The 27,859-nt window shown below is 32.5% G+C and overlaps 1 protein-coding gene across 9 annotated transcripts in view; it reads left to right on the top strand.

Annotated features, from left to right (window-relative positions):
- Positions 1-27,184, top strand: part of Trdmt1 (tRNA aspartic acid methyltransferase 1) — a 61,510-nt gene extending 34,326 nt beyond the window's left edge. For 6 of the 9 annotated variants that reach the window (XM_058572305.1, XM_046423061.2, XM_058572306.1 and 3 more), the window contains 11 exons: positions 4,620-4,729; positions 8,584-8,660; positions 11,382-11,453; positions 12,069-12,134; positions 12,943-13,012; positions 14,102-14,185; positions 15,466-15,809; positions 16,769-16,834; positions 17,971-18,028; positions 19,652-19,781; positions 24,959-27,184. In XM_058572305.1, the coding sequence (XP_058428288.1) occupies positions 8,623-8,660; positions 11,382-11,453; positions 12,069-12,134; positions 12,943-13,012; positions 14,102-14,185; positions 15,466-15,809; positions 16,769-16,834; positions 17,971-18,028; positions 19,652-19,781; positions 24,959-25,059 (1,029 nt within the window). In that variant the 5' untranslated portion in view covers positions 4,620-4,729; positions 8,584-8,622 and the 3' untranslated portion in view covers positions 25,060-27,184. Of the gene's footprint in view, positions 1-4,619; positions 4,730-8,583; positions 8,661-11,381; positions 11,454-12,068; positions 12,135-12,942; positions 13,013-14,101; positions 14,186-15,465; positions 15,810-16,768; positions 16,835-17,970; positions 18,029-19,651; positions 19,783-21,340; positions 21,729-24,958 lie in introns of those variants that run through there. The other 3 variants (XM_046423059.2, XM_046423060.2, XM_046423064.2) reach the window with 2 other exon arrangements.
- Positions 27,185-27,859: the final 675 nt, after the last annotated feature.

The raw sequence follows: 27,859 nt of genomic DNA on the forward strand, positions 1-27,859 counted from the left end.
CCATACAATAATCATGGGAGACTTCAACACACCTCTTTCACCACTGGACAGATCTTCCAAACAAAAGTTGAATAAGGAAACTATAGAACTCAATAACACAATTAATAACCTAGACTTAATTGACATATATAGAATATACCACCCAACATCAAGCAGTTACACTTTTTTCTCAGCAGCACATGGATCCTTCTCAAAAATAGATCATATATTATGTCACAGGGCAACTCTTAGACAATATAAAGGAGTAGAGATAATACCATGCATCCTATCTGATCATAATGGAATGGAACTGAAAATCAACGATAAAAGAAGGAAGGGAAAATAATACATCACTTGGAGAATGAACAATAGGTTACTGAATGATCAATGGGTTATAGAAGACATCAAGGAAGAAATTAAAAAATTCTTAGAGATTAATGAAAACACAGACACAACATATCGGAATCTATGGGACACATTGAAAGCAGTTCTAAGAGGAAAATTCATTGCTTGGAGTTCATTCCTTAAAAAAAGAAAAAACCAACAAATAAATGATCTCATACTTCATCTCAAAATCCTAGAAAAAGAAGAGCAAAACAACAGCAAAAGAAGTAGAAGGCAAGAAATAATTAAAATCAGAGCTGAAATTAATGAAATCGAAACAAAAGAAACAATTGAAAAAATTGACAAAACTAAAAGTTGGTTCTTTGAAAAAATAAACAAAATCGACAGACCCTTAGCCATGCTAGCGAAGAGAAGAAGAGAGAGAACTCAAATTACTAACATACGGGATGAAAGAGGCAATATCACAACAGACACTTCAGAAATACAGAAGATAATTAAAAATTATTTTGAATCCTTATACTCCAATAAATTAGAAGATACTGAAGGCATAGATAAATTTCTTAAGTCATATGATCTGCCCAGATTGAGTCAGGAGGATATAGACAACCTAAAGAGACCAATATCAATTGAGGCAATAGAAGAAACCATCAAAAGACTACCAACTAAGAAAAGCCCAGGACCAGATGGGTATACAGCAGAGTTTTACAAAACCTTTAAAGAGGAACTAACACCAATACTTTTCAAGCTACTTCGGGAAATAGAAAAAGAGGGAGAACTTCCAAATTCATTCTACGAGGCCAACATCACCCTGATACCTAAACCAGACAAAGACACTTCAAAGAAAGAAAACTACAGACCAATATCTCTAATGAACCTAGATGCAAAAATCCTCAATAAAATTCTGGCCACTCGGATACAAAAACTTATCAAAAAATTGTGCACCATGATCAAGTAGGATTCATCCCTGGGATGCAAGGCTGGTTCAATATACGGAAATCAATAAATGTTATTCACCACATCAATAGACTTAAAAATAAGAGCCATATGATCATCTCGATAGATGCGGAAAAAGCATTCGACAAAGTACAGCATCCCTTTATGTTCAAAACTCTAGAAAAACTAGGGATAACAGGAACATACCTCAATATTGTAAAAGCAATCTATGCTAAGCCTCAGGCTAGCATCATTCTGAATGGAGAAAAATTGAAGGCATTCCCTCTAATATCTGGAACAAGACAGGGATGCCCTCTCTCACCACTTCTGTTCAACATAGTTCTCGAAACACTGGCCAGAGCAATTAGACAGACGAAAGAAATTAAAGGCATCAAAATAGGAAAAGAAGAACTTAAATTATCACTATTTGCAGATGACATGATTCTATACCTAGCAGACCCAAAAGGGTCTACAAAGAAACTGTTAGAGCTAATAAATGAATTCAGCAAAGTGGCAGGATATAAAATCAACACGCATAAATCAAAGGCATTCCTGTATATCAGCGACAAATCCTCTGAAATGGAAATGAGGACAACCACTCCATTCACAATATCTTCAAAAAAAATAAAATACTTGGGAATCAACCTAACAAAAGAGGTGAAAGACTTATACAATGAAAACTACAGAACCCTAAAGAGAGAAATAGAAGAAGATCTTAGAAGATGGAAAAATATACCCTGTTCATGGATAGGCAGAATTAACATCATCAAAATGGCGATATTACCAAAAGTTCTCTATAGGTTTAATGCAATGCCAATCAAAATCCCAACGGCATTTCTTGTAGAAATAGAGAAAGCAATCATGAAATTCATATGGAAAAATAAAAGACCCAGAATAGCAAAAACAATGCTAAGCAGGAAGTGTGAATCAGGCAGTTTAGCGATACCAGACTTCAAACTATACTACAGAGCAATAGTAACAAAAACAGCATGGTACTGGTACCAAAACAGGCGGGTGGACCAATGGTACAGAATAGAGGACACAGAAACCAATCCACAAAACTACAACTACCTTATATTTGATAAAGGGGCTAAAAGCATGCAATGGAGGAAGGATAGCATCTTCAACAAATGGTGCTGGGAAAACTGGAAATCCATATGCAACAAAATGAAACTGAATCCCTTTCTCTCGCCACGCACAAAAGTTAATTCAAAATGGATCAAGGAGCTTGATATCAAATCAGAGACACGCCGTCTGATAGAAGAAAAAGTTGGCTACGATCTACATACTGTGGGGTCGGGCTCCAAATTCCTCAATAGGACACCCATAGCACAAAAGTTAATAACTAGAATCAACAAATGGGACTTACTCAAACTAAAAAGTTTTTTCTCAGCAAAAGAAACAATAAGAGAGGTAAATAGGAAGCCTACATCCTGGGAACAAATCTTTACTCCTCACACTTCAGATAGAGCCCTAATATCCAGAGTATACAAAGAACTCAAAAAATTAGACAATAAGAGAACAAACAACCCAATCAACAAATGGGCCAAGGACCTGAACAGACACTTCTCAAAGGAGGACATACAATCAATCAACAAGTACATGAAAAAATGCTCACCATCTCTAGCAGTCTGAGAAATGCAAATCAAAACCACCCTAAGATACCATCTCACTCCAGTTAGATTGGCAGCCATTATGAAGTCAAACAACAACAAGTGCTGGCAAGGATGTGGGGAAAAGGGTACACTTGTACATTGCTGGTGGGACTGCAAATTGGTGCAGCCAATTTGGAAAGCAGTATGGAGATTTCTTGGAAAGCTGGGAATGGAGCCACCATTTGACCCAGCTATTCCCCTTCTCGGTCTATTCCCTAAAGACCTAAAAAGAGCATGCTACAGGGACACTGCTACATCGATGTTCATAGAAGCACAATTCACAATAGCTAGACTGTGGAACCAACCTAGATGCCCTTCAATGGATGAATGGATAAAAAAAATGTGGCATTTATACACAATGGAGTATTACTCTGCATTAAAAAATGACAAAATCATAGAATTTACAGGGAAATGGATGGCATTAGAGCAGATTATGCTAAGTGAAGCTAGCCCATCCCTAAAAAACAAATGCCAAATGTCTTCTTTGATATAAGGAGAGTAACTAAGAACAGAGTAGGGTCGAAGAGCATGAGAAGAAGATCAACATTAAACAGGGATGAGAGGTGGGAGGGAAAGGGAGAGAGAAGGGAAAATGCATGGAAATGGAAGGAGACCCTCAGAGTTATACAAAAGTACATACAAGAGGAAGTGAGGGGAAGGGGAAAAATAATATAAGGGGGACAAACGAATGTCAGTAGAGGGGGCAGAGAGAAAAGAGGGGAGGGGAGGGGAGGGGAGGGAGGGGGGGAGGGGAGGGGAGGGGGGATAGTAGAGGATAGGAAAGGCAGCAGAATACAACAGACACTAGTATGGCAATATGTAAATCAATGGATGTGTAACTGATGTGATTCTGCAATCTGTATATGGGGTAAAAATGGGAGCTCATAACCCACTTGAATCAAATTGTGAAATATGATATATCAAGAACTATGTAATGTTTTGAACAGCCAACAATAAAAAATTAAAAAAAAATAAAGTAAAATGAAAAAAAAATAAAATAAAATAAAATTCTCTGTATCCGAAATCATTTTGAAAATGCTTTTCTTCAGCAGAAGACAGATGGACAGTGAAAACATGCCTTTTAATTGCGTCCGTTGTTCTTATATTCTGTCCTGGTCTTTCATGAGTTTTTGTCTGTGAATCTTTTACATTTGGACACCAATTAATTGTTCACTTGTAAAAACTTCTCAGAACTTCAAGCAGGTAATTTTTGTAGTATGTAAATTATATCCCAAGCTATTAGAAACACCTAAAAGCATTTTCAGTAGTATTATGAAGCAGCTTTGTTTTAATGTGAGAAGGTGAAGAACACATGGTAATTTATTTATATAAAGTTCCAAATATTGTGCCTTTTAGAACATTCTATACTTTTCTTTTTTGATCTGTTTTAACATAGGAAGACTTCCTATTTGACTCATAATCATATATCTTAATGACAGAGAAAGTAAATATGAGGTAATGACTAAAATTTGAATCTTATTTTTAGCATTGGAATGCTGTTACAGAGATGAATGAGAGTACATACTCAAATATTCTACTTCATGCCTGGTTCCTCCTTTCCTAGTTTTCCATTGAGGTCTGAAATCTGGCTAACTAATTGAATAAGTAAGGAAATATACTATACTAAATTCGGCTGTTTTGACTTTTCTCTGATGAGCAAATGAGATTAAGATCTTTTCTTTTAAGATATTCCATTTATCGTTACAGAAAGCTGTATACCTGCACAAGTGGTGGCTGCCGTTGATGTAAATACAGTTGCTAATGAAGTATACAAGTATAATTTTCCTCACACACAGTTACTGGCAAAGACAATTGAAGTGAGTTATTATTCTTATTTCATTATGTTTATAGCAAGGAAAACATGCTTAAAAATACTGTCAAATATTGGTTTCTGGTAGCTTAATTGAAAGGTAAGTCATCTAAATTTAAAAGAAATTACGAGAAAGAAATTACTATATTATATTCTGTCAGATGATAGATCACAAAATTTCATGCAAACCACTGTGTATCTTATGTGTAATCAACAAGGGAAAAAATGGCAAGTGAGAAAAATATACCCCATAATGTTTGTTCAGGAGAGGAGACATGAAAACCCCAAGTCACTAGGCTGAAAGCTCCATTGAAACCTGTGTATGCATCCTGCTCACCCTGAAGGTGAGAGTGTGGATAAGGGACAGAGGCCTGCTCTAAGGTTAAATGGTCCAGCGGCTTTTTACCAACAACACTATGGCAGCAAGTACCTGAATGGAAGCTGCCACTGCTTCTCCCCATCTTTTAGCAAATTCCTGCATTCAAGTGGCCTCTAATAAAAAAAAAAATGAATAATAATTGGAAAGGAACCAATTTGAGGCTATACTTAGTAATTTTTAAAGGAAATAAGATATGTAAACAAACAAGCAGAATATGCAATAGAAAAATGATGGTAAGAAGCAGAAGAAAATTTCAAACAAGTCTCCATGATCTTCAATCACTAAATAAAACCTATCTTAAGATATCAGATAAATATATGCAAAGAGCAATGATAAGGTTTGAAAAGTATAAAAGGTCTGGGAAGAAAGAGGAGCAAAATAAAACCATTATAGAAATGTAAGTCTTGCCAGAGTAGCAAAAAGCAAAGTAGACCATACTCTAAATAGACTCTTAAAGAATGGAGCTTGAGAAAAATAAAGCAAAATAAAATGAAGACAGATCAGAATGTTGAAAAGTAAATGATACCTACTGAAGACAAAAATGATCCATGATAAATATAATCAGTGCTTCTGATGAAGATAGTAAATTAAATGGAACAAAAATATTTTATAGAAGCAGATGAAAAATTTATAAAATAAAACATCCAAGAATTCACAGATTTATTACTTACTCTAGCTAAGCAAGAGCTGAATCAAAATAGATAATCCAAGCATGAAGCCACCACATTAGAAAGAAATGATGATTAGAAAAAGGATAAGAATGTTGTAAAGCTTTGCAGTGTCGTGATGATAATGTCTGTAATTGGAGTGAGAAGGGGCACTAAGACTCAACAAATATGTTTATAGCAGATAAATGAAGCTATCAATATTTTAAGACATTATTTAATGTTTTTGTCAGGAACTCAGCAGAGCTGAGAAAGAGAAAGCTGAGCCTTTGCCTCCTTAATATTATGGTGTGAGTGAGACTCCAAAACTAGAGAAAATGCCTATTCCCTGTATTTCCTGTGTCCCTGTGGGTCAGTGTAAATGTCAGGCCATCTCAATGATGAGAAGCCCCTGCATTAAGGGGAGAGTGAGTGAGGAGTGTGAGGAGTGGAAAAGTGCTGAGCCCTGAATTTGGGGAGAACTGTCTTCAAGGTTTCCTTTTCCTTTCCCTTTCCCTGGAAGGAGTTCTTTGGTAGGGCATTTCTACCCAAGGTCTCAATCAAAGAGAATTAGAAATGGAAGTTCTGGAATTAGGAATGCAAGGTGTGAAGAGCATGATAGTTCAGGAGGGCTCTGAACTATCAGAGATCAGAACTGTGACTCCTTTGAGAAACTGCCATGCAGTATTGACTGTGCCAGCTCTGGGGTGAGGAAAGCAGGTCTTCCCTGGGAGGCTGCCTAGGAAAGCCTTTGTAATTAATTGCCTATGGTTAGGCCTGAAAGAGCACACATAGGTTTTTACCCAAGGATAGAATGCCTCAGTCTAAAATATAACTGGTGATAAAACTAAAATCAATAAGTTGTCTAGACAGCAAGTGGGAAATTACTAGTCAATCGTGTCCAAAGTTTATTTAAGCAGAAGCCTCGTCTGCTGTGTTCATTGTTGTATTCCTAGACCTAGCACAATGCCTGGCATATAATAGGTACTAGAAATATTGATGAACTAATTTATGAACATTGCTTTTTATTAGACCTTTATAATTATACTTAAAATTTTGGTTAAGTTTGACAAAATAAAACATGCAAGGAATTTGATTTCAATTCCCTTTCTTCTCACTTTCCCACCCCTCCTCCCTCCCTTTATTCTTTCTCCTCTCCTATATTGATCTTCCTTTCATTCATTTATTTATTTATTTTTGATTAGTATTTTCTACACATAATAAAGTGAAATTCTTTTTGGTATGTTTATATGTGTATGTAACATTATATTGTTAAATTCATTCCATATTTCTTCCCCTTTCCCTTCTTTCCAACTCTCACCCTCCCCCTTGCTCTCCTCCTCCTACTCTGTTGATCGACCCTATATCTTTGTGATATGAACAAATATTGTATCTAAAAAATGAACAAAGACATAACAGAAAAATGATAATAAAAGATAAAAGGTGTTTCAAAATTAGTATTAGATAAGATGGATTTCAAGGCCAAAAACATTTTAGAGTCTTAGAAAGTTACTTTATAATTATATTTGGTACAATCCTCAAGAAAGGTTTAATTGTTGTGAGTATATGTGGGTAAAACAGCATCAGAGTTGGTAGGGCAGGACATGATAACAAATACTCCTCAATAAATTTTTATTGAATCAGTATGATATGCTGCAAAATAAGAAAACCATTGTCTTATGAATATTAACTTAGTCCTAAATAAAATATGAACAAAGAGATCAGAAGCTCATTAAAGGAATAATATAACATGACCAAAGGGGATTATGTTTTGGGAATGTGGTAGGTTAAAATTAGGAATTCTATTAATATTATTCAGCATTGTAATAATTGGAAAGAACAAAACTATCAGAAAACATTTGACAGAATTCATTTTCTTTTTCTAAATGTTTTAAATTTCTCCTAATAAAATTAGGGGAAAAAATGAGTACTGCCTCAAGATACATGTCACTTATTGCCTTCTATATGTGTTATTGACCTTGAATACAATGGAGACAGCTGACAATTCCCAAGTTAACTCTTCAAAGAACTCAGTGTAAAGATTATCCTGCTTCATCCATGTACTTGAACTTCTCAGAAGTGAGTTATAATTAGGAAGGTTATGGTTCTGGGCTGATCTCTTTAAATTTATAAAGATGTATATGAAGAGTATTTAATGAGAGTTGGCGAACACTTGACTTGTGCTTCTTTATCTTCTGATATATAAAAAATGAGCAAATTTAGGATCATTCTAATTACTCTTATCTATAATCTTTTGAAATGTTTTGACTGCACACAGCTGCAAAACAATGAAATAATTGTAGATTCTGAAAATGAGCCCATTTTATATATGGTGGTATATTAACAGGGGCTTCCATGTTAGGGATGGACACTGATCAGTGTATCTTTCACATTAGCTAATTAAAAACTATTACTGATAGATAGGTACCTAAAAACTTCTTAGATTCTATGCTAGTGATCATCATTAATTGTAAAATAAAGTTCTCCATGTTTAACTCAGAAAACAAATCAGTGTTATACATGAGACATCACAGAGGAAACAGGTACTTAAGATGAAGTAAATTTTTTTTCCACCTCTGTCTTGGATGTCTCAGGACCTTGTGAGAGGTCACCTAATTTCTCACAGCTTTAGTTTACTACCTTACTTCCTCATAAGATTGCTTTGGGAAGTTAGTTTTACTGGAGTTGATTTGAAAAGTATTATGTTATATAAACGGTTATGATTTTTGATATATTTAGTCAGAATTGGTTAGCATTTTTCATTCTTCCTCATTCTGTGTTTTTCTGATTTTTTTTTTTTTTGTTTGTTTGTTTTTTTGCTAAATGTGCATTCCTTAGGGCATTACACTGGAAGAGTTTGACAAATTATCTTTCAATATGATTTTAATGAGCCCACCATGTCAGCCATTCACAAGGTATGTATAATGCATAGTAGTCTGTATAATTTCTCTGTTCCGGAAGACCGTCAGCTGTATTTCATAGCTTTGAAATTTTTTATAAATAATTTATTTCATCTATTCATATTTATAATTCAGCATTAATCATAAAGTAAATGACTATTACAGTCAGATGATCAAAATGCTTTTATCAACAGTAGATATGCATGACTGCTTTATATCTGCCTAACCTGCAACATTTATTTCTGGCCCATGTTAGTGAGCATTCTGTCACTGTTACCAAAATTTTCCACAAGAACAACATGGAGTAGGAGAAGTTTATTTGGGGCTCATAGTTTCAGAGGTTCAGTTCATGGTTGGCCAACTCATTGCTTTGGGCCTGAGGTAAGGCAGAGCATCATGGCAAAAGAATGTGGCAGCTCAGAACATAGTGGCCAGGAAGCAGAGAAAGGGGAAGAGGCTGCAGGGAAGATGTACCCTTCCAAGACATATAGCCCCAGTGACACACCTCCTCCAGCCACCCCATTTGACACCCAGTTAATCTACTCAAAATAGGTTGTATTGATGAGGTGACAATTCTCATAATAATTTTATCTCTGAATGTCCCTGCACTAATACAGGAACTTTTGGGGGATACCTTATATCCAAACCATAACATGGCCCAAACAATCTTAACTTATTTAAACTATTGAGCATTCAGAATATCTTTCTAATACTGGTTAATGAAAGTGAATTATCATAATATACAGTCAAGTCATAATTACTTAATGTAAAATTCAAAAGCTAGTCTAGCATGCATTTGTGTATTTTATATTTCTTAAAATTGATATCTGCATTTAATATTGTGAATTTTTCACAGCTACATTATAATTTCATTAAGGAATTAAATAATATTTATTTGATTATATGTTTCAAGGAATTATAGTATAAATGAAATATTTTTCCCCCTTTTTTTGCATGCTGGGGATTGAATTCAGGATTTTGCATATGATAGGCAAGTGCTCTACCACCAAGTTACAAGCACAGTCCTCAAATGAAATCTTGACTAATTAATCTTTGCTTAAATATTTTTAATACTAGTAATTTAAGTTATTTTAAATAGTAATAATCACCTAAGTGCATTACATAGAGCATATCATTTAATAAGCTTATGGGATAGGCATTATTGTTACATTTTATAAGTGAGAAACTGAGCTATAGAAAGGTTAAGTCACTTTCCTACAACAACAAAATTAGTGAATATCAGAGTCGGGATTTATTAATCGTTTTATACATTCCTGTTTTAATATGTTTACTTTTTAAGTGGAAGAACATCCAGTAAATATTCGGACTCAAATGAATATTCTTATATTTTAGTAGCTCACTAGGAAACTAATTCCCCAAGGATTTATTGTGTACCTAAATGCCATACATTGTTTTTGATGCTGGAGTTCCTGTCCTTAGGGAGCTTATAGTTTAATGTGAATTACTGGCAAATAATCATCTTATAATGTGATGTAAATCATATACTAAAAAAATATTGGAAGCCCTGAGAGAGTAAGCCTAGAGCATAAAATGGCTCATTGTGTACTAGGTAACATTTTTGTATACTAGACATTATTACAGAGGTGATGTCTGAGCTGTATCTGAAAGACAATGAGGAGTTTACCTGAGAAGGCAGAAGATATTCCATATAAAGGTGGTTCTATGTATATATGAATTAGGTAGGATATACAGAACAGAATGCAGCCCCAGCACAATGAAGCATTCGTGTATTACTGCAGTGGGCCCCCAGTATCTTTCCTGCTACCCCACATACCATGACTGCATTAGCTCAGCTCTGGCTGCTGAGGGCAGCAGTAACTGATTCTGTAGTTATCATTTGGAACACAGAGGAAAGGGACAGAATGTGAAGAAACAAACATTTCTGAGAAATCTGTTCAAATCCACTCTAATCCCTTTGCAAATCTTCAGTCCACTGATGGTTTTAGCCCTCCTCTCAGGAATGAACAAACTAAGTGATGTCAAGTAACTTATCTAATACTAAGAGGCTAATAAGTAGCAAGGTTTTAAACCCTGATCCTCTATTCCTAATTTGCAGGCCCAATCCAAGTCTTCCTTTCTACTTGACCCTTGATCATATTTTGAATTTTATGAAGTGTAATTGCTAGCCCAGATAATGCCTGTTGATATAACCCGTCCTGACCCTAGTTGGTTTAACCATGTTGCAACTCCTGCTTATAGAATAGTTTTCAGCTTAAGTCTGTATTTACATTGGACAAGATTGTCTAGTCATCTTATTATTTAATCTGCTTAAATGATGATTATCACTGTGCCATCAACTCCAAGTTACCACCCTAACCAAACAGCTTATCTGAATTCTTATTGTCTCTTTTGGAACTGAGCAAGATGTCACCAGCAATTGTATATGTGTATTTTTCCTAAACAAAGTGATTTTAAGAGAATAATTGGTTTTATTACTCATTGACTTATTATTATTATTCTTTGCTTTGTGTGAATTACTTTGACATATTGCTTTGTAAAAATAAATTTTAGATTTGTTTATTAGATCTGTAAGGCTTTTTTCTTTTTAATTAAATTAAATGAATAAATGCATTTTGTTTATGATAGCAACAGAAATGATCATTTTTTGTCTGTGAGAGGACCAGCTTTAATTCTCAGTTTTGACCTTTTAGAAGTGATTTGATATATTTATATAAAATTCTTCATAATTTTTTTTTGTTTTCTTTGTTCCTTTAGAATTGGCTTACAGGGTGATATGATTGATCCAAGGACAAATAGCTTCTTATACATTCTAGATATTCTCCCAAGGTAAAAACTTACATTCTTGTCCAAATTTATCTTATACTGAAGACTATGGGTCTAGAAGAATGTGGGTTTCATTTCGTAGAAATTAGTAGTTTATAAATATTCCCTTTAGATACTATGCATACCATTTATTGTCTTATGCCATGACTAATAGAATAACTACAAATGTTTTATGATTTCACACTTGCCACGACAGTGAGTGACAGGGAGTTACAACTTAACTAGCTAATTCTATTGCCTCTGTTCATAATGGTAATGCAAATGATGCTTTTGTTAGTGAATACTGTTGCCCATGGCCTAGAAATTTGTGTTAACCCTAGACATTCTCATGCCATGTGAGTGGCAGTCCTTTGAATTGTATAATGCAAAGGCTTTGCACAAACCCATATTTTGAGATGAGCTTCAGTGGAAATTAACATTTAAAGTGTAAACTTTATCAAGCATGCCATGTTTATGGAGAAAAACAAAAAAAAAAATTGAGTTGTTTCCATCATATACATTTTTATAAAAAGTTCAGAAAATTATTTAACCTTATAGTTCCCACAAATAATGATTTTCTTTACTTTTTAATTCTTAGTAGTTAAATATTTAATATTCCATTTGTTTTCTTTTTTTTAGATTACAAAAATTACCAAAGTATATTCTTTTAGAAAATGTTAAAGGTTTTGAAGTATCTTCTACCAGGTAAAAAATGTATTCGTCTTTTCTACATCTTGGTGTATTTTATAGTAGGAACTATTGTGAAATAAAGAACTCAAAGATAAACACATACAATCTGGCATTTTATATGTACTAAATATTTTATTTATTAGTATTGCTTGTGACTAATAATATAAAAGGTATTACAGAGGATTTTTTAGAAGGCTGTGCTAGAGACTTACAAAGTTTTGTTCTACTGATTGTCCTCCATTTTGATATGTTTGAATTTTTCCAGAATGAGCATTGAATTTCATGGGAATGATTTTTCTCAATATTAGTCATTTATATTGGTGACTGTTGATTTTGAAACAGAAGTGTTTTTTTATCAAGAACTAGTCCTGTTGATGGGCATTTCCTGCTCTACAGTTAGACATTAGAAGAAGCCTTGCATCAGGATTTTGTCAGATGGTAGCCCAGGTGGGCAGAAGTCATCCGTCCGAGTCCTTGATTCACCTGCTGTCCATCATACCAGTGTTCTCATCTGATCTGCTACCAGGAAGATATAGTTTTAGTACCCATGGAAAATCCATCATCAATAGATTAGCAATTCAAACTTTTCATCAATTTAGATACATTATCTGGCATCTTTTACTTATAAGAGAATTATCTGTGTCTTTTTATTAAAATATAAATTTTCAGATACTGGAACTGAAATTAAGATAATTATCTTTCTAAACAGCTTGAGTGCAGTTACAATTTTCACTTACAATGAAGCTTTCTATACACTATTTTATATAAGAACCCCACTTGCAAGAAAAGGGTGAAAATTCTACTCTTTCTTTTCTCTTTTCAGAGACATGTTGATAAAAACAATAGAAAATTGTGGCTTTCAGTACCAAGAATTTCTGTTGTCTCCAACCTCTGTAGGTACAACAATTATAATCCATTATATAAATTATAATTTAAAGGCTTTTTACCCCAATGTAAATTTTATTCAATAAACAGAATAGCTTTATAATATTTTATGCAAATTCTGAAATTATGTCAGACAGGGATCTTACTTTCTAAACACTGTAGTACATACATATAGATATGTATTGGAGCTCAGAAAGAATATGTTTTTATTTTATTTTTCCTGCACTGGGAATTGAACCCAGGACCTTGTACATGCTAGGTAAATGTTCTATCACTGAAGCAATGTATTATTCTTTTGAAAAATAAAGGATAGCACATTTTGGAAATATATAAATGTGGCATTTACAAACTAGGTGTGTTATCTAGATAATGCCTGAAAGTAATCCAAAATAGAAAAGGAAATGAACCATATGATAATTTTCCAATTATACTTTTTATGACATAGCATTCAGTCACAAACATTCATGGTTAAGAAATTAAGGTAACTGGTTGTAAGATAAGCTATTTGTCAAATTTTGATTTTGCAGGTATCACTGTTGTTTGACATTTTTTTTTGTTTTGTTTTTCATAATCTTTTCTGTATTATATAGTTCTTTGTCCAGAAATGAAAAGAAAACCCACTTAAAAAATTAGGTAAACAAGCTGTAGAGATTGGTCATATATTTAATCTCTAAATTTATTTCCTAGTTTTCCCTTTTATCTTCTAAAATAATGAATCTTCCTTTATTAATAAAGTAATAGCCAAGAATAGCTATATTTGATTTTATTTTAAGTGATTACTGAATTAGCAATAATAAGTGTAAAAAATATCTATTTCTTCTTACTTAGAAAGTATAAAATAAAAATTATTCATAGAAATAATGACTTACCAGACTCATTATTTCATTTTAGTAAAGATACAGAATAGCAGTTCAGGTTTAGAAATTACTAGAATTTAACAAGTTTCAAATTTGTTACAAAGAAGTTTTCCAGAAATCAGTAACATAGTTTGCGTTAGCAGAAGCTAGATGTATACCTGTATGAGTTGTTTTACTAGGTGCTAAAGTTAGTACAGATTTCTTTTTGTATAGTAATGAATTGCTCTGCTTTGTTTGCAGCTTGGTATTCCAAATTCAAGGCTAAGGTATTTCCTTATTGCAAAGCTTCAGTCAGAGCCATTACCTTTTCAAGCCCCTGGTCAGGTATTGTTATTATGGTTCATTTGTTATAAATATATCCCAGTCTGCTAACTTATTTTCAAGAACTACTTTGTGTGGATTTATATCTGTCCTATAGAATGTGTATATACGTATAGACCATACCCTATGTCCATCTCCAAGATCTTTGTCCTCTCTGAATGTCAGTTTTATTGGTTTAAACTAAACAAAATCAAAATGAAGCACTCAATTTTCTTTTTTCATTAGGGGGAAAGAAAGTGAAAAGAAAAAAATTACCCTTGGTGTTGTTATTCCCCCATCTCTGCCTACAGTTTTTCTTCTGACCATTGACTATTTGCATTTATCGTTTTCTCTCCCCAAATGAAGATTGGTTACTTTTGATAAAATATAATATACTGTCTTAAAAATTTTTAACACAATGGTTGCATTTTCTTTAAAACTAGTACTATTTCACTTAGTTAATTAAAATAATGTATTAATTAGTACAAGCTAGAATAAAATGCTTAATTGCTGTAGATAGGACTCTAATTATGGGGCCAATTTTATGTACTTTGATTAAAAAATGGGGGTGGATAACAGTTTCAGTGGTTCAATTGGCTCTCTATAACCATCACTATTAAGTATTAAAATGCCAAATCCTACTAATAGGGAATCAGTTTTGTTATTTCTTTTCTTTGAGACATACTACTAATATATTTCCCTTTCTATAGTGGACAGTTCCAAAAACAAAGTGTGAAGTATATTATCAAAGACTTAATCCTTGAAAATGCCTGGAGTGATTTTTCTTTTATAAAATGGGACTTTATACATGGTTATGAGTTTTGAAGAAACAGGTTTTTCTTGTGGGACTCAAGTAGAAATAACCTTTCATGGTGAAAAGCATTTTTTTAATCACTAGTTTTCTTTTAGATTATGATTGTGTTCCAGTTTTTCCTTTTAAATAAAGAATATGGAAAATATATATTTTTTGAAATGTAATGTTGCTTTCTAAACTTTTTCAAATATTATACTGTACCCATATTTAATATGCTTCCTATTACTTTGTTGAATGTTTTGTTAATAAATACAGAAAACAGTAATTCCATGAAATAAATCATCTGTAGCCTGATGACACTATAGCTATATGATTAATAACTTGAAATAACTGGTACAAACACAAGATAGCCACAGTTCCTTTCTAATAACAACACCATAAACATTAAAGAGGTATTTACATAATGTTTACTGAACATTACTAATTTGTCTTTTATTTTTAATAAGTCTTTTGACAGTTTCTATTTTTTTTTTTTTTTACTTAATGCCAGGTACTGATGGAGTTTCCCAAAACTGACTATGAGTATCCACAAAAATGTGTAGTGGATGCAGAAAATAAAATTAAAATAAAGGAAACAGAACCCAATATTTGCTTTGATAGCAGTATGGAATGTTCTGGAAAAGATGCCATTCTTTTTAAGCTTGAAACTGTAGAAGAAATTAAAAGAAAACATCAACAGGACAGTAATCTCTCTGTGCAAATGTTAAAAGATTTTCTTGAAGATGATATTGACACCAATAAGTACATTTTACCACCGAAGTCTTTGCTGCGATATGCTCTTTTATTAGATATTGTTAAGCCCACTTGCAGAAGGTCCACGTGCTTTACCAAAGGGTAAGTTTGAAAGAGACCTTATTCATGTTATATTCAAAATAACCAGGTTTTTATAGCTGTTATTTCCTTTAGTTCTTCTCAAAACAAGGAGAATTTTATAAAATGTTTCTGATAGCATTATTACTTGTATTGTTATTATTTTTGCCCCTAATTGCCTGCTTCATGTTCCAGTAGAACACAAGTGAAAATTCCTTCTGGCAGAACATTATGTACACCACCCACAAAAGTGTTCAGAAGAGACAAAGCCATTTGTTTCATGACCTTCATAGGAGCTTAAATACTCAGGGTGTAAACATGGTTTTTGTAGCTCATCAATTTCCAGTGTTTTAGCACCTTTCTTTCTATGACACGTCAAACTTCTAAGAGTTATGTCCACTCTGTGATCATTGTATAAGAAGAAGTTATATTTTAATCTAAATAAATAAAATTGAGTCAGCTGAAGCACATTCAATTAATTTTTAATTTAAATTTTACTCAGTTTTTTGAGGGAGTAGTATATTTCCATGGTTCAAAATTCGAAAGTCACTAAATTTTTTTGTTTGTTTTTGTTTTTTTGCGGTGCTGGGAATTGAACCCAGGGTCTTTGAGCATGTGACGCAAATGCTCTACCACTGATTCAGAGCCCTGGCTCTCAAGGTACTAAGATTGTTTAAGATTCCCTTCTACTTCTATTTCTTGGCCATTCAGTATCCCTTCTTGCAAGCAAACCAATATATCAATGTACTGTGTAACCTTTCTGAGGTATTATTTGTAAGGATGTGTTTAAGTACATTATTATATGCCTTTTTTTCACTGCCCAGTATAAATTGGATATTATTTCACATCAGTGCATAAAAGTCTTTTTTATTTTCCTGGTATGGGTATATCATTATTTGTTTTACTCATTAGTTACTGACTAACATTTAGGGGGCTTCTTTTGAATGTTTTAAAACATTTTTCATCAATGTTTTTAAACCTAGAAAGAACATTAGGCCTTTTCAGAAATTTTTTGCCAAAGATCCCTACCATTCAGCCTCATTTGACAGGTAATTGTATGATTTGACAATTCAAGCATTTTCTTCTTACCTTCTCACTAGATACGTTGTATAAGACACTGTGCCCCTGGTACAATCCTGGCAAACTTATTCTAACTTTATCATACTCTGCCCTTGTACTTTTAGGGGAAAGGGTTTATTACTTTACAGTACCTTAAAAGACTTCACTCAGCTGTTGTCTATTACCAAGTCCAATAGGTTCTGTTTAGGACTCTCATAAAGTAAGACTTATCAATTCTGTGATAAAAAGCAACCTTGAAATTCTTGAGATGGTATAAAAGAAACTTTAATGTCTTTTTTATTATAGATAATATATGTAAATACAAATTTATATGCACAGTATATGTGAAAAAACAATTTCAAAAAATTATTTTTCCTTTGTGTGATTTTTTTTCAATTTATATATTAAAATTTTCTCTTTGCAAAAAATAATGTTAATATGTTGAACAGCTAGCTTGATAATGGTATTAGAGAAAGAAATAATACAAATACCTTTCATTTCTGAAGAATTTTATACTTTTTATGTTTTTTACTTGATGTTCTAATTCTTTTTATTTTTTGTAATTTTTTTCTTTTTGTTTTAGAGCTTAATGGTTATGGTCTAATTGTTATATGAAAATGATTGTAAAGACATACTGGGTTAAATGAAGGGCAAACCCAGGCTTAGAGGGACTGTATTTATATGGTATTAGAAAGCAGGGCTTGGACATCATGAAAGGATAAATGGTTCAGGCATTTTAAAAAAATGGCCACAATTTATTTTCATGTATTTAACATTTGGTGTAATGTGGCAGGATGCCAGTATTGAATTGTCTTTTAATATAAACTTCATAGTTGCTAGTGGTGAACATTATAGATGCGAGAATTAAAAAATGACAATAATACATAATTTAATGGTGTTTAAGCAACTTAAAAAACTGTTTCATGTTTGGGTTTTGAAAATTTTAAGTAGAATTATCTTGTGATTTTTTACCTAATAATTTTTCAAAGCATATTATATCATCTGTAATGAATGTGATATCATTCCAGATATTTCAGAACCATATAGATTACATCATTCAAGAAATAAGAAATTAAGCATTAACAAGTACATTAGGTACTGCATAATATTCATGTTAATTTTTCAGTTATGGAAGCTACATAGAAGGGACAGGATCTGTGTTACAGACTGCAGAGGATGTGCAGGTACCATGGATGTTTTAAAACTGAATTTTTTTTTTAATTTATTTTTCAGTTTTCGGTGGACACAACATCTTTATTTTATGTGATGCTGAGGATCGAACCCAGCGCCCCCTGCATGCCAGGCAAGCACGCCACCACTTGAGCCACATCCCCAGCCCTAAAACTGAAATATTTTAAAACTTTCAATAATGTTACATCAGCTGGTGGTATAGCTCAGTAGTAGAGTGCTTGCTTAGCATGCACAAGGCCCTGGGTTCAATACCCAGCACTGAAACAAAAATATTATTATTATGCTCATCATTAGTAGTACTTGCTTGTAATCCCAGCTACTTGAGAGGCTGAGGAATGAGAATCTTGATCAAGGCCAGCCTGGGTAATGTTGTCAGACACATTTAAAAAAAAAAAAAATTTACATTTAATACTTAATTTGAGATTGTCAAAACAATTTTACATGTTCAATTGGGAATGAATACTTTACATGTTCAGCCAGGAATAAATATGTTATTCATTTATGTACATATATATTCATATAATTTCTTTGGTATAAGATAAGTCTTATTGCTGTGTATGTGCTTATGCATAAGGAAGGTTTTGTTTTTATTCTTACTTTTGTTTTTCTTATATTCTGCATTTCTTTTTTTGCCATAAATAGTAAGTCGAAATTTAGCCTACACTAGTGAATGCTCTAAAATTTCCATAGGCATGTTAATATTGGAGTCCTCTTTTGTAGCACATACTATAAAACTTCCTTTTAAGGAAAACAAAATCTGTTTTAGCAATATACTTTTTAAATTCTTTAGTTGTAAACTCTTCATGGTGTTCTGGTTGAATATATGCCTAGTAGTAAGTTTTATATTTTTAAAATAATTTTAAGTCCATATTATCTTCTTTTATGCTGATTCAAACTCTTAACTATTAATAAAATTTACTCAGGATAAAAGTACTGTCATATGCAAATGAAAGTCTGGATTTGAGAAATCATTTAATATATTTTGCCATTTTAATAAAGTTTCTTAATTGGATCAAATTGATGGTCAACAACAAATATTTTCAATGATCTTGTTAACATTGTAAAATTGGCTTTGTTGGTTGACCTAGTTTCCTTTATATCTTTTAGTATATTTCTGTTTTGTAATATTGTCAATGATTATTTATATTATGATTAATTTTAAGATACCAAAAATTACAGATATACTGGAAAGTATTCTGATCAATGTTAGCCTTTTCTTCTTTTTCACAGTTTAGATTGCCATTGTTGAGACAATTATCTACTTTATTACACAGACACTTTTTGCCCATGCATTTTGCTACCATGTATTAGTTCAGACTATATGTCCACCTTCTTTTTTTCTTTTTTAAAATTTGTTCTTTTTAGTTATACATGACAGTAGAATTTATTTTGACATATCACATATATATGGAGTTTAACTTCCCATTCTTGTGATTATACATGATGTGTAGTTACACTGGTTATATATTTATGTATGAACAAAGGAAAGTTATGTCTGATTCATTCTACTTTCTTTCCCATTTATGTCCATCTTCTTAAAGCTGTCTCACTATTGGAAATCTTAACAAATATGGTTCCACACTACTTTTTCAGTTATCTTGGATGTTTTCTTACAGATTGAGAGTATCTACAGATCCCTTAGCAATTTGCCACAAGAAGAAAAGATAACAAAGTTGTCAATGCTTAAGCTGCGATATTTTACTCCTAAAGAAATAGCAAATCTCCTTGGATTTCCTCCAGAGTTTGGTATGTGGGATCATCTTTCATTTATTGAAATTCTCAAAATTCATTAGAGAATTTTTATTTATATATATAAAAATAATGAGTAAGCCCTTGCCCACACAGGTAGTTTCAAGAAACTTCCTTTCCTGATTGTGCCTTTGGGGGCATTTTCCTGTCCTCTTTACCCTTTCTCTAATAATCTGCCTCTCAGTCTATTCTCTTCCTACTCAGTTTGCTCTCTCCTTTAATTTTAGTAATGGGTCAGAGTTCATTGGCAAAAATGGGCAAATCAACAATTTTTTATTCTCCCACTGATGATTGTTAAAGCATCTTCTTTTCAGCTTATCTTCTTGCTTCCGGATGTCTGTTTTTTCTTAACTTTCATATTTTTTAATTGTTTTTTTTTTTAAATATACATGACAGTAGAGTTTATTTTGACATATTATATATACAAAGACTATAACTTATTCTAATTAGAATCCCATTCTTGTGGTTGTACATTATATGGAGTTTCACTGCAGAGGTTTAATTTTAGTAAACCGTACACTAGGTCTTATGAAAGAATGCCTATGATTAGCTTTTTGAATGAAGAAATTAACAGGCAGTTTAGTTGAGGATTTGGGGGAATTTATTTGTATTTATTCTCCTCCACAATACATTTTCATCTGTTGTGTGTCTTTGTCCTTCCCTACAAGGGTTAATTAATGGAGAACAGGGAAGATGGAGAGGTAGTCTAGGAAAGAACTTTCCAAAGGAAAGAAAGGAACACAGATGCCAGACTTTACAAAGATTAGGAGATCTGTACCAGGGCATCTCAAGGACAAAAGTGAAGATGGGGGTATAGAGTGAGAAACCCAGATTTCTAACTCCATTGGCAGTCCAGGATCTCTGGGAATTGTTGCTGTAAAGAGATCGGATACTCTTGCTTGCTGAAAGCAGTGGTAACCCCTTTCTGATCTCATTGTGGGCCAGTGCTCTCAGATGGCTTTTTTAGGCCTGGCAGTGGGTGTGCTCCAGTACCTGGCTAATGGGCAGAGAGAAACATAGACCTCCCTAACCAACTTCCAAGGTCTACAGAAGGAGGAAATGTGCGTTTGACAACTCTGAGTAGAAATTTGAATGTAGAAAAGTGAAACTGTTAAATCTAATATTATTGTAATATTAATAACACTACTATTATTGAAATAAATAATGGGTAAAATAAATCATGTTTCAGATTCTAAATAATGAATTTGCAGATGATGTTTTAAACATAGACTTCTTTGTACATTGGGAACAAACCAGCAATGTAGTGAGTTGTCTGAGCACAGCAACCAAGTTTATTTTCTACTACCTGCATTTATTTATTTATTCATTCATTCATTCAGTCATTCATTCATTCAGTCAGTCAGTCAGTCATTTTTGCTGATACATTCAGTTCCAAATATCCTGGGGAGTGTTATTAAGAAAAACATACTTTCCTTGTCTTAGTTTATGTCACAAGGTGAGTGAAACAATATCACAGAACAAATGAAGACCTGAGAATTGGACTGAAGAATTCCAATTTTGAATTTGCTTTTCTAGTTACTATTTTTTTATTTTTTTGAACAATCAGATATATTTTACAGACCACTAAAGAGAGACAAGCAATTGACTATCAAATAAAAATGAATACCTACATTTTATTACAGTATTTTTTTTATTCTAGAAGTGTAGTAGTCACTCTGATAAAATTCAGACTTGGTGAGGGATACAGACAGAGCCCAGAGTCAGACTGAGTTTGAATACTAGCCTCATTTTAACCCCTCTCTTAGATTACAGTTTCCTTGTTTGTAAAACGAGGGTAATTATAGCACCTATTTCGTAGGGTTCCTGGGACAGTTAAGTGAGTTAGTGTGTTTAAAATGCCTACATAATATCTGGGACAATATAAAATTTGTTTGCTTTTATTTTAAAATGGCAGTCATTTATTTACTTTTGTAGCCTTATTTCATATTTTTTCTATTTAAAAATTTTAGGTATATAAATAGATTTTTTTCAAAGTTCTTTAAAAATATATATATATATAAATAAAATATTCATGCAAAAAGTGTCTTTTAAATTGCCGAATCTTCTTTTATGTGGTATATTTGTATAGAGAAGCTTGCCCTTATGTTACCACTGAGCAGCACCATGACACACTGTCCTTCACATGTGTTTCCAACTTTATTGACTCTGAGTCCAAAAATGGTGACTGTTTGAGCTTTTTGTCCACTGGCAGTGATAGATTTGCATTGATCCTTCTGTACATTTTGTTCTGGTTCTTTGTGATTGGCAGCACACATTCCTGAGGTAGCAGACTTTGGAAGAGAGGGACTCTAACTAGATGAAAGCTACTATTTGACCTTGTTAATTTCCATTTCTTCTAAGGATTATTATTACTTTAATGTTTCTAAGTTTTTAAAAGGTCACCTTTTAATCAATTATGTAGCTTTTCCTGTAAGTTTAGACTTAACATCTGTACATAAAATACACATGGAGACACAGACACATACCCATACATACACACATACACACACAATTTTTAGGAATTTGACTTTTTTCCAGACCTTTTCCCCTCTTTGTTGTAATCTTAATATGGCAAAAGATATTCTAAAGGCTTGGGATATTCTAAAGGCTTATTTGTAGATAACACTTGTACCTCTGGCTACTTTGATCTAGTTTTTGAGATGAGTAAAAATTTGCACCCAAAACGTATGGTATGCTCTCTATTCACCTCATTTATTGTTTCTTTTGTTAAGAAGAAGCTTTTTAGTTTGAATCTATCCCATTTGTTGATTCTTGATTTTAATTCTTGCATTATAGGAGTCTTATTAAAAGGAAGTCAGGGCCTAATCCAACATGATGGCGATTTTTTTCTATTAGGCGCAGTGTGTCTGGTTTAATTCCTAGGTCCTTGATCCACTTTGAGTTGACTTTTGTGCATGGTGAGAGATAGGGGTTTAATTTCATTTTGTTGCATATAGATTTCCAGTTTTCCCAGCACCATTTTTTGAAGAGGCTATCTTTTCTCCAATGTATGTTTTTGGTGCCTTTGTCTAATATAATTATGTGGGATTGTCTCTGTGTCCTCTATTCTGTGCCATTGGTCTACCAGTCTATTTTGGTGCCCATACCATGCTGTTTTTGTTACTATAGCTTTGTAGTATAGTTTAAGGTCTGGTATAGTGATGACACCTGCTTCTCTCTTCTTGCTAGGGGTTGCTTTAGCTATCCTGGGTCTCTTATTTTTCCAGATGAATTTCATGACTGGTTTTTCTACTTCTTTCTTTCTTTTTTTTTGGAAATTTTGGGATGTTTTTTCTATTTCTATGAGGAATGTGATTGGGGTTTTGATTGGAATTGCATTAAATCTGTATAGTGCTTTTGGTAGTATGGTCATTTTGACAATATTAATTCTGCCTATCCAAAAGGCAGATTTTTCTATGTTCTAAGGTTTTCTTTAATTTCTTTCTTTAGCATTCTTTGCCTGTGATATATTATCTTTAGGATATGAAATTTATAATCATGATCAATTGCAAATAATGGTTTTTTAATAGTAATTACTGTTTATTTTATTGCTATTAATATGTCAAGAATTAATGAAGCATCTTTAGAATAACTAACTCTACCCCTGATTCTTACAAATATAATGAAATTTTACTATTTTTAATACTTTTTAATTATGTCCTTCATTTTATTATCTAATTTAAATTTCCTTTAATTTATTGTTATGCCAAGAATCCTGAGTGTGAATAGAAGTCCATCATGAGAAAAATCAGTATGTGTTAACAATGTATGAAAAAACAACTGATGAATTTGTAGCTAGAATATGTAAAGAAACTTACAAGTTAACAATAAAAAGAAAAGATAGTCCAGCTCAAAAATGTGCAAAGCATTTCTTTAAACAAGATAGACAAGTGGCTAATAAGCACATGAAAAAGGTGTTTAATATGTTTAATTATTAGGGAATTGTAAATCAAACCAGATCATACTCATTAGGATGGCTAAAATAAAAGATGGTACTAGTATTGGCAAAGATGTGAAGAAATTGGAACTCTCATTGGCTGCTGGTGGAAATGTAATGGTGTCTCCTGCTTCAGAAAGCACGGTACTGCAGACATTAAACATAGCATTTTTGTATGACTCAAGAGCTTCACCACTAGTTATATGTACAAGAGAACTGAAAACATTTTCACACAAAAATTTATACATGAATGTTCATAATAACATTATTCACAGTAGCCCAAATGTCTTGCCAATGAATGAATGGATAAATAAAATGTGGTATATTCAGGCAATAAAATTTTCCTCATCCATAAAAAGGAGTAAGTATTGAAACACACAACGGTGTGAATGAACCTGGAAAACATTATGCCAAGCAAGAGAATGTTTTAACACAAAAGAACATATTTTATGGTTCCATTTATGTGAAGTGTTCAGAATAGAAAAATCTATAGATAGAGAAATTAAATTAGTGGTTGGGGGACATGAAGGGGAAGTAGCAAAAGACCATTAATAGGTATGAGTTTTCTTTTTTGAAGTAATGAAAATGTTCTAGAATTAGTAGAGATGTTTAAAAAATAAACTATTCTAAAACCACTGAAATTTTACAGGTGAATTCTAAAATTCATCAGTAAAAGGGTGAATTTTATCTCTATAAAAATGTTACAAGATAAAAGAAACAACTTAGAAAAAAATGATAGCCAGTACTTTATCTAAAGTTCATTAATACATGAATTTTTATGAATTCAATTTCTGTGAACAGCTATGTGTACATATGTGCATGTATGCATCACCCATAACTTGATGCTTTATAATATACTGGGATATGATAATATCTCATCATGTGGACAGTATAATAAAATGCTACATAATATTTTTGGATCCAGACTCTTCATTTATCAGTAAAACTTAACAGAGACTTTAGTGATTTACAGTTATATGTTGTTGAACAATGAGGATGCATTCTGAGAAATGTATCCTCAGGCAACTTCATAATTGTGTAAACATAATAGTGTACTTACACAAAGTAAGACAATTATAGTGTCACTAGATGATATCAATTTATGAGACTACCATCATATGTGCTTGTTGACTGAAATGGTGTTATGAAATTATCCCTGTATCTTTGTTAAAGGATGCATCCTTTTAGCTATAGAAATTACTATTACAAATGATCAATTTTTATCTCTCTTTTTTAGGATTTCCTGAGAAGATAACAGTGAAACAGTGTTACCGTCTACTTGGAAATAGTCTCAATGTGCATGTAGTAGCTAAGCTGATCAAAATCCTTTGTAAATAACTTTGAAATAACTCTGGAAAAGGAACATGATATTCTTTCATGCCCAGATTGTAATTCTTAAATTCTATTTTGAAGTAATGTTGATTAAATTTAACTAAGTTATTTTAATCTTTCTTTAAAAATTTTAGAATTCATCTCAAAATTTAGAATTTCTCACAAAAATAAATTTGTTTTCTTAAATTTATATTACTGTATTTTATAAGTTTTGCTTTATAGAGAATATATTTTCATTTGAAAGTAATATATATCTTTATAATATGTATATTATATGTTATATATAATATGTTATTATTATCTTTACAATATTATTACTCCTAAACTTAGAATGGTGATTCTAATGCTAGCATGTTTGAAATATTGGATGTTTTACTTAATTCCCATCTTTTGGATATTTTACTTAAATCCCATCCTTTAAATGTTTCTTAATTTATTGTAAACAGATACTTATGATATTTGAAACCAAATTGTCATTAATCAACTTATACAGCAGTCTGAAGAATATAATAGAAAAATTAAATTCATGATTACTTCTTCATCAGGAGGCCTTAGCAAACTTAGGTGTTTATTATCTAATTATCTTTATCTTTCATGTCTCTCCGAAGGGCCAAACTCAGTATGGACTTCGCTTTAGTTTGCTATTATTAGAGTTTGTTTTTGCCTCCCTTCTCAGCTTGTGAGTTAAATTTGCCTGCAGTCTAAGGAATGTAATGTAGCATTAGGAATTTAGGGAGGAAATTCTACTCTGATCCCATTATATATGGTGCTAGTTCCCCCCACCTCATTTTTTTTTTAATTGTTGTGACATGCCTCTGATTTAACTTTCATAACTTTAACTTTGTTGTTTCTCCTTGCCAGAGACTTTTTGGAATTCAGGTTTCTCATCAGCCTGAATCTTGCATCATATATCTTGCAGTTTTGATTTTAGTAATAAAAGCAAGTGATACAGAGAAATGAAAAGAAACAAGACCAGAAATTATATCACAAAATATTAATTCATATTTTTTATTTTTTAAGCATAATCTAAGCCAGGTGTGGTGACACACACCTGTGCTACTTGGAAGGCTGACGCAGGAGGATTGCAAGTTTGAGGCCAGCCTCCACAACTGAGGAAGAACTTTTCTCAGATAAAAAGGCGGGGGGTAATGGGGGTTGAGGTGGGGATATAGCTCAGTTGTAGAGTGCCTCTGGGTCAATCCTCAGTACAAAAACAAAAACAAAAAAATCATTCCTATATAGAGAAATTTGAACCCTTGTTCATTGCGGGTGAAAGCATAAAATAGTAGAGCTGCTGTGGAAAACCGTGTGGAGGTTCCTCAAAAAGTTAAAGATAGAATTACCATATGATCTACAAATTCCATTTCTGGGTATATACCCAGAAGAAGTGAAAGCAAGAACTTGAACAAATGCTGTGATTATAATAGCATCCAAAAGGTGGAAGCCGCCCAGGTGTCCATCCATCAATAGATAGATGGATAAATAAAATGTATATGTATATAAATACATACAATGGACTAGTATTCATCCTTAAAAAAGAATGAGATTATGATACATGCTGTGAACAGAATGAGCCTTAAGACATTCTAGTAAGTGAAACAAACCAGTCACAAAAGGACAAATATTATAATTCCACTTATATGAGGTACCTAAAACAGTCAGATTCCCAGAGACTATAAGTAGAATGGTGGTTGTCAGGGATAGTGGGAGGGAGAATGAGGGGTTAGTGTTTAATAGATACAGTTTCGGCATGAGGGCTAATGAAGTTCTAGGAAATGGTTGGTGGTGATCGTTTCATAATAGTGCAAAGGTACTCAATGCCACTGAACTGTACACTTAAAAATAGTTGCAATGGTGAAATTTTAAATTATATGTATTTTGCTGCAATTTAAGAAAATTATATTTTATTACCATATTTTCAGAACACATAAATAGATATATTTAGGGAGGTTGTAAGCCAACACATGTATCAACAATCACTATCGACTTTTTATATTTGTGTTTAAAGATAAACTTTATTGCAAGTCTCATAAATTTTATTATACAATCTAAAATCATTTTGGCACACTTTTGTGTAGTTTTCTTCGATGAAAAATTCTTTATCAATAAAATGGTTTATAGTTTAACTATAGTTATACAGTGATTATAATTATGTAATTATAGTATCTGACATCCCATTGAGCAATATTATTTAAAATACATATTAAGTTACAGTGTGCCAACTATAAACACATGAAAGGTCTGTGGAGACATTTGCTTGTGAACTAGAAGACAGAATAAGCTTTATGAAATTTTTAAGTATGTATTGAAGTATGTATTCAAAGGCAGATGATAATTTTGCCCTTAACTCATAATTGAAAATATACACTAGCAAGCATAAATTTTACACCTTAATGAAGATATATTTACCAGTGTCATTTAATCATACACACACACACACACACACACACACACACATATACACAAAAGTGTATGTGTGTGTGTATATATATATATATATATATATATATATACATACACAACTAATTTGGAAAAGTCATTTCATTGAATGCTACATATTGGTAATAAATATGCATAAAATTTGCACCGGAAATTCTGTTTCCTGATATTTCTTATAATTTGTTTGGTATAATAGCTTCTATTTTTCAAGAGAACTATATGTAATTAAACCGTTGCTGTTCTTCACAATGAACTGTTTCTTCATTCTCCTTTTTGCATCACTCTGGTCTTTATAAAAGCTTGTTAGGTAATTCTAAGGTATTTATTATCTTGGCTCATAATTTTAGTATTTTTTAAGGACCTAAAA

Source organism: Marmota monax, unplaced genomic scaffold (genome assembly GCF_021218885.2).
Source record: "Marmota monax isolate L192 unplaced genomic scaffold, Marmota_monax_Labrador192_F-V1.1 WCK01_AAM20220418_F8-fsc00098, whole genome shotgun sequence".
NCBI classification, from domain to species: Eukaryota; Metazoa; Chordata; class Mammalia; order Rodentia; family Sciuridae; genus Marmota; species Marmota monax.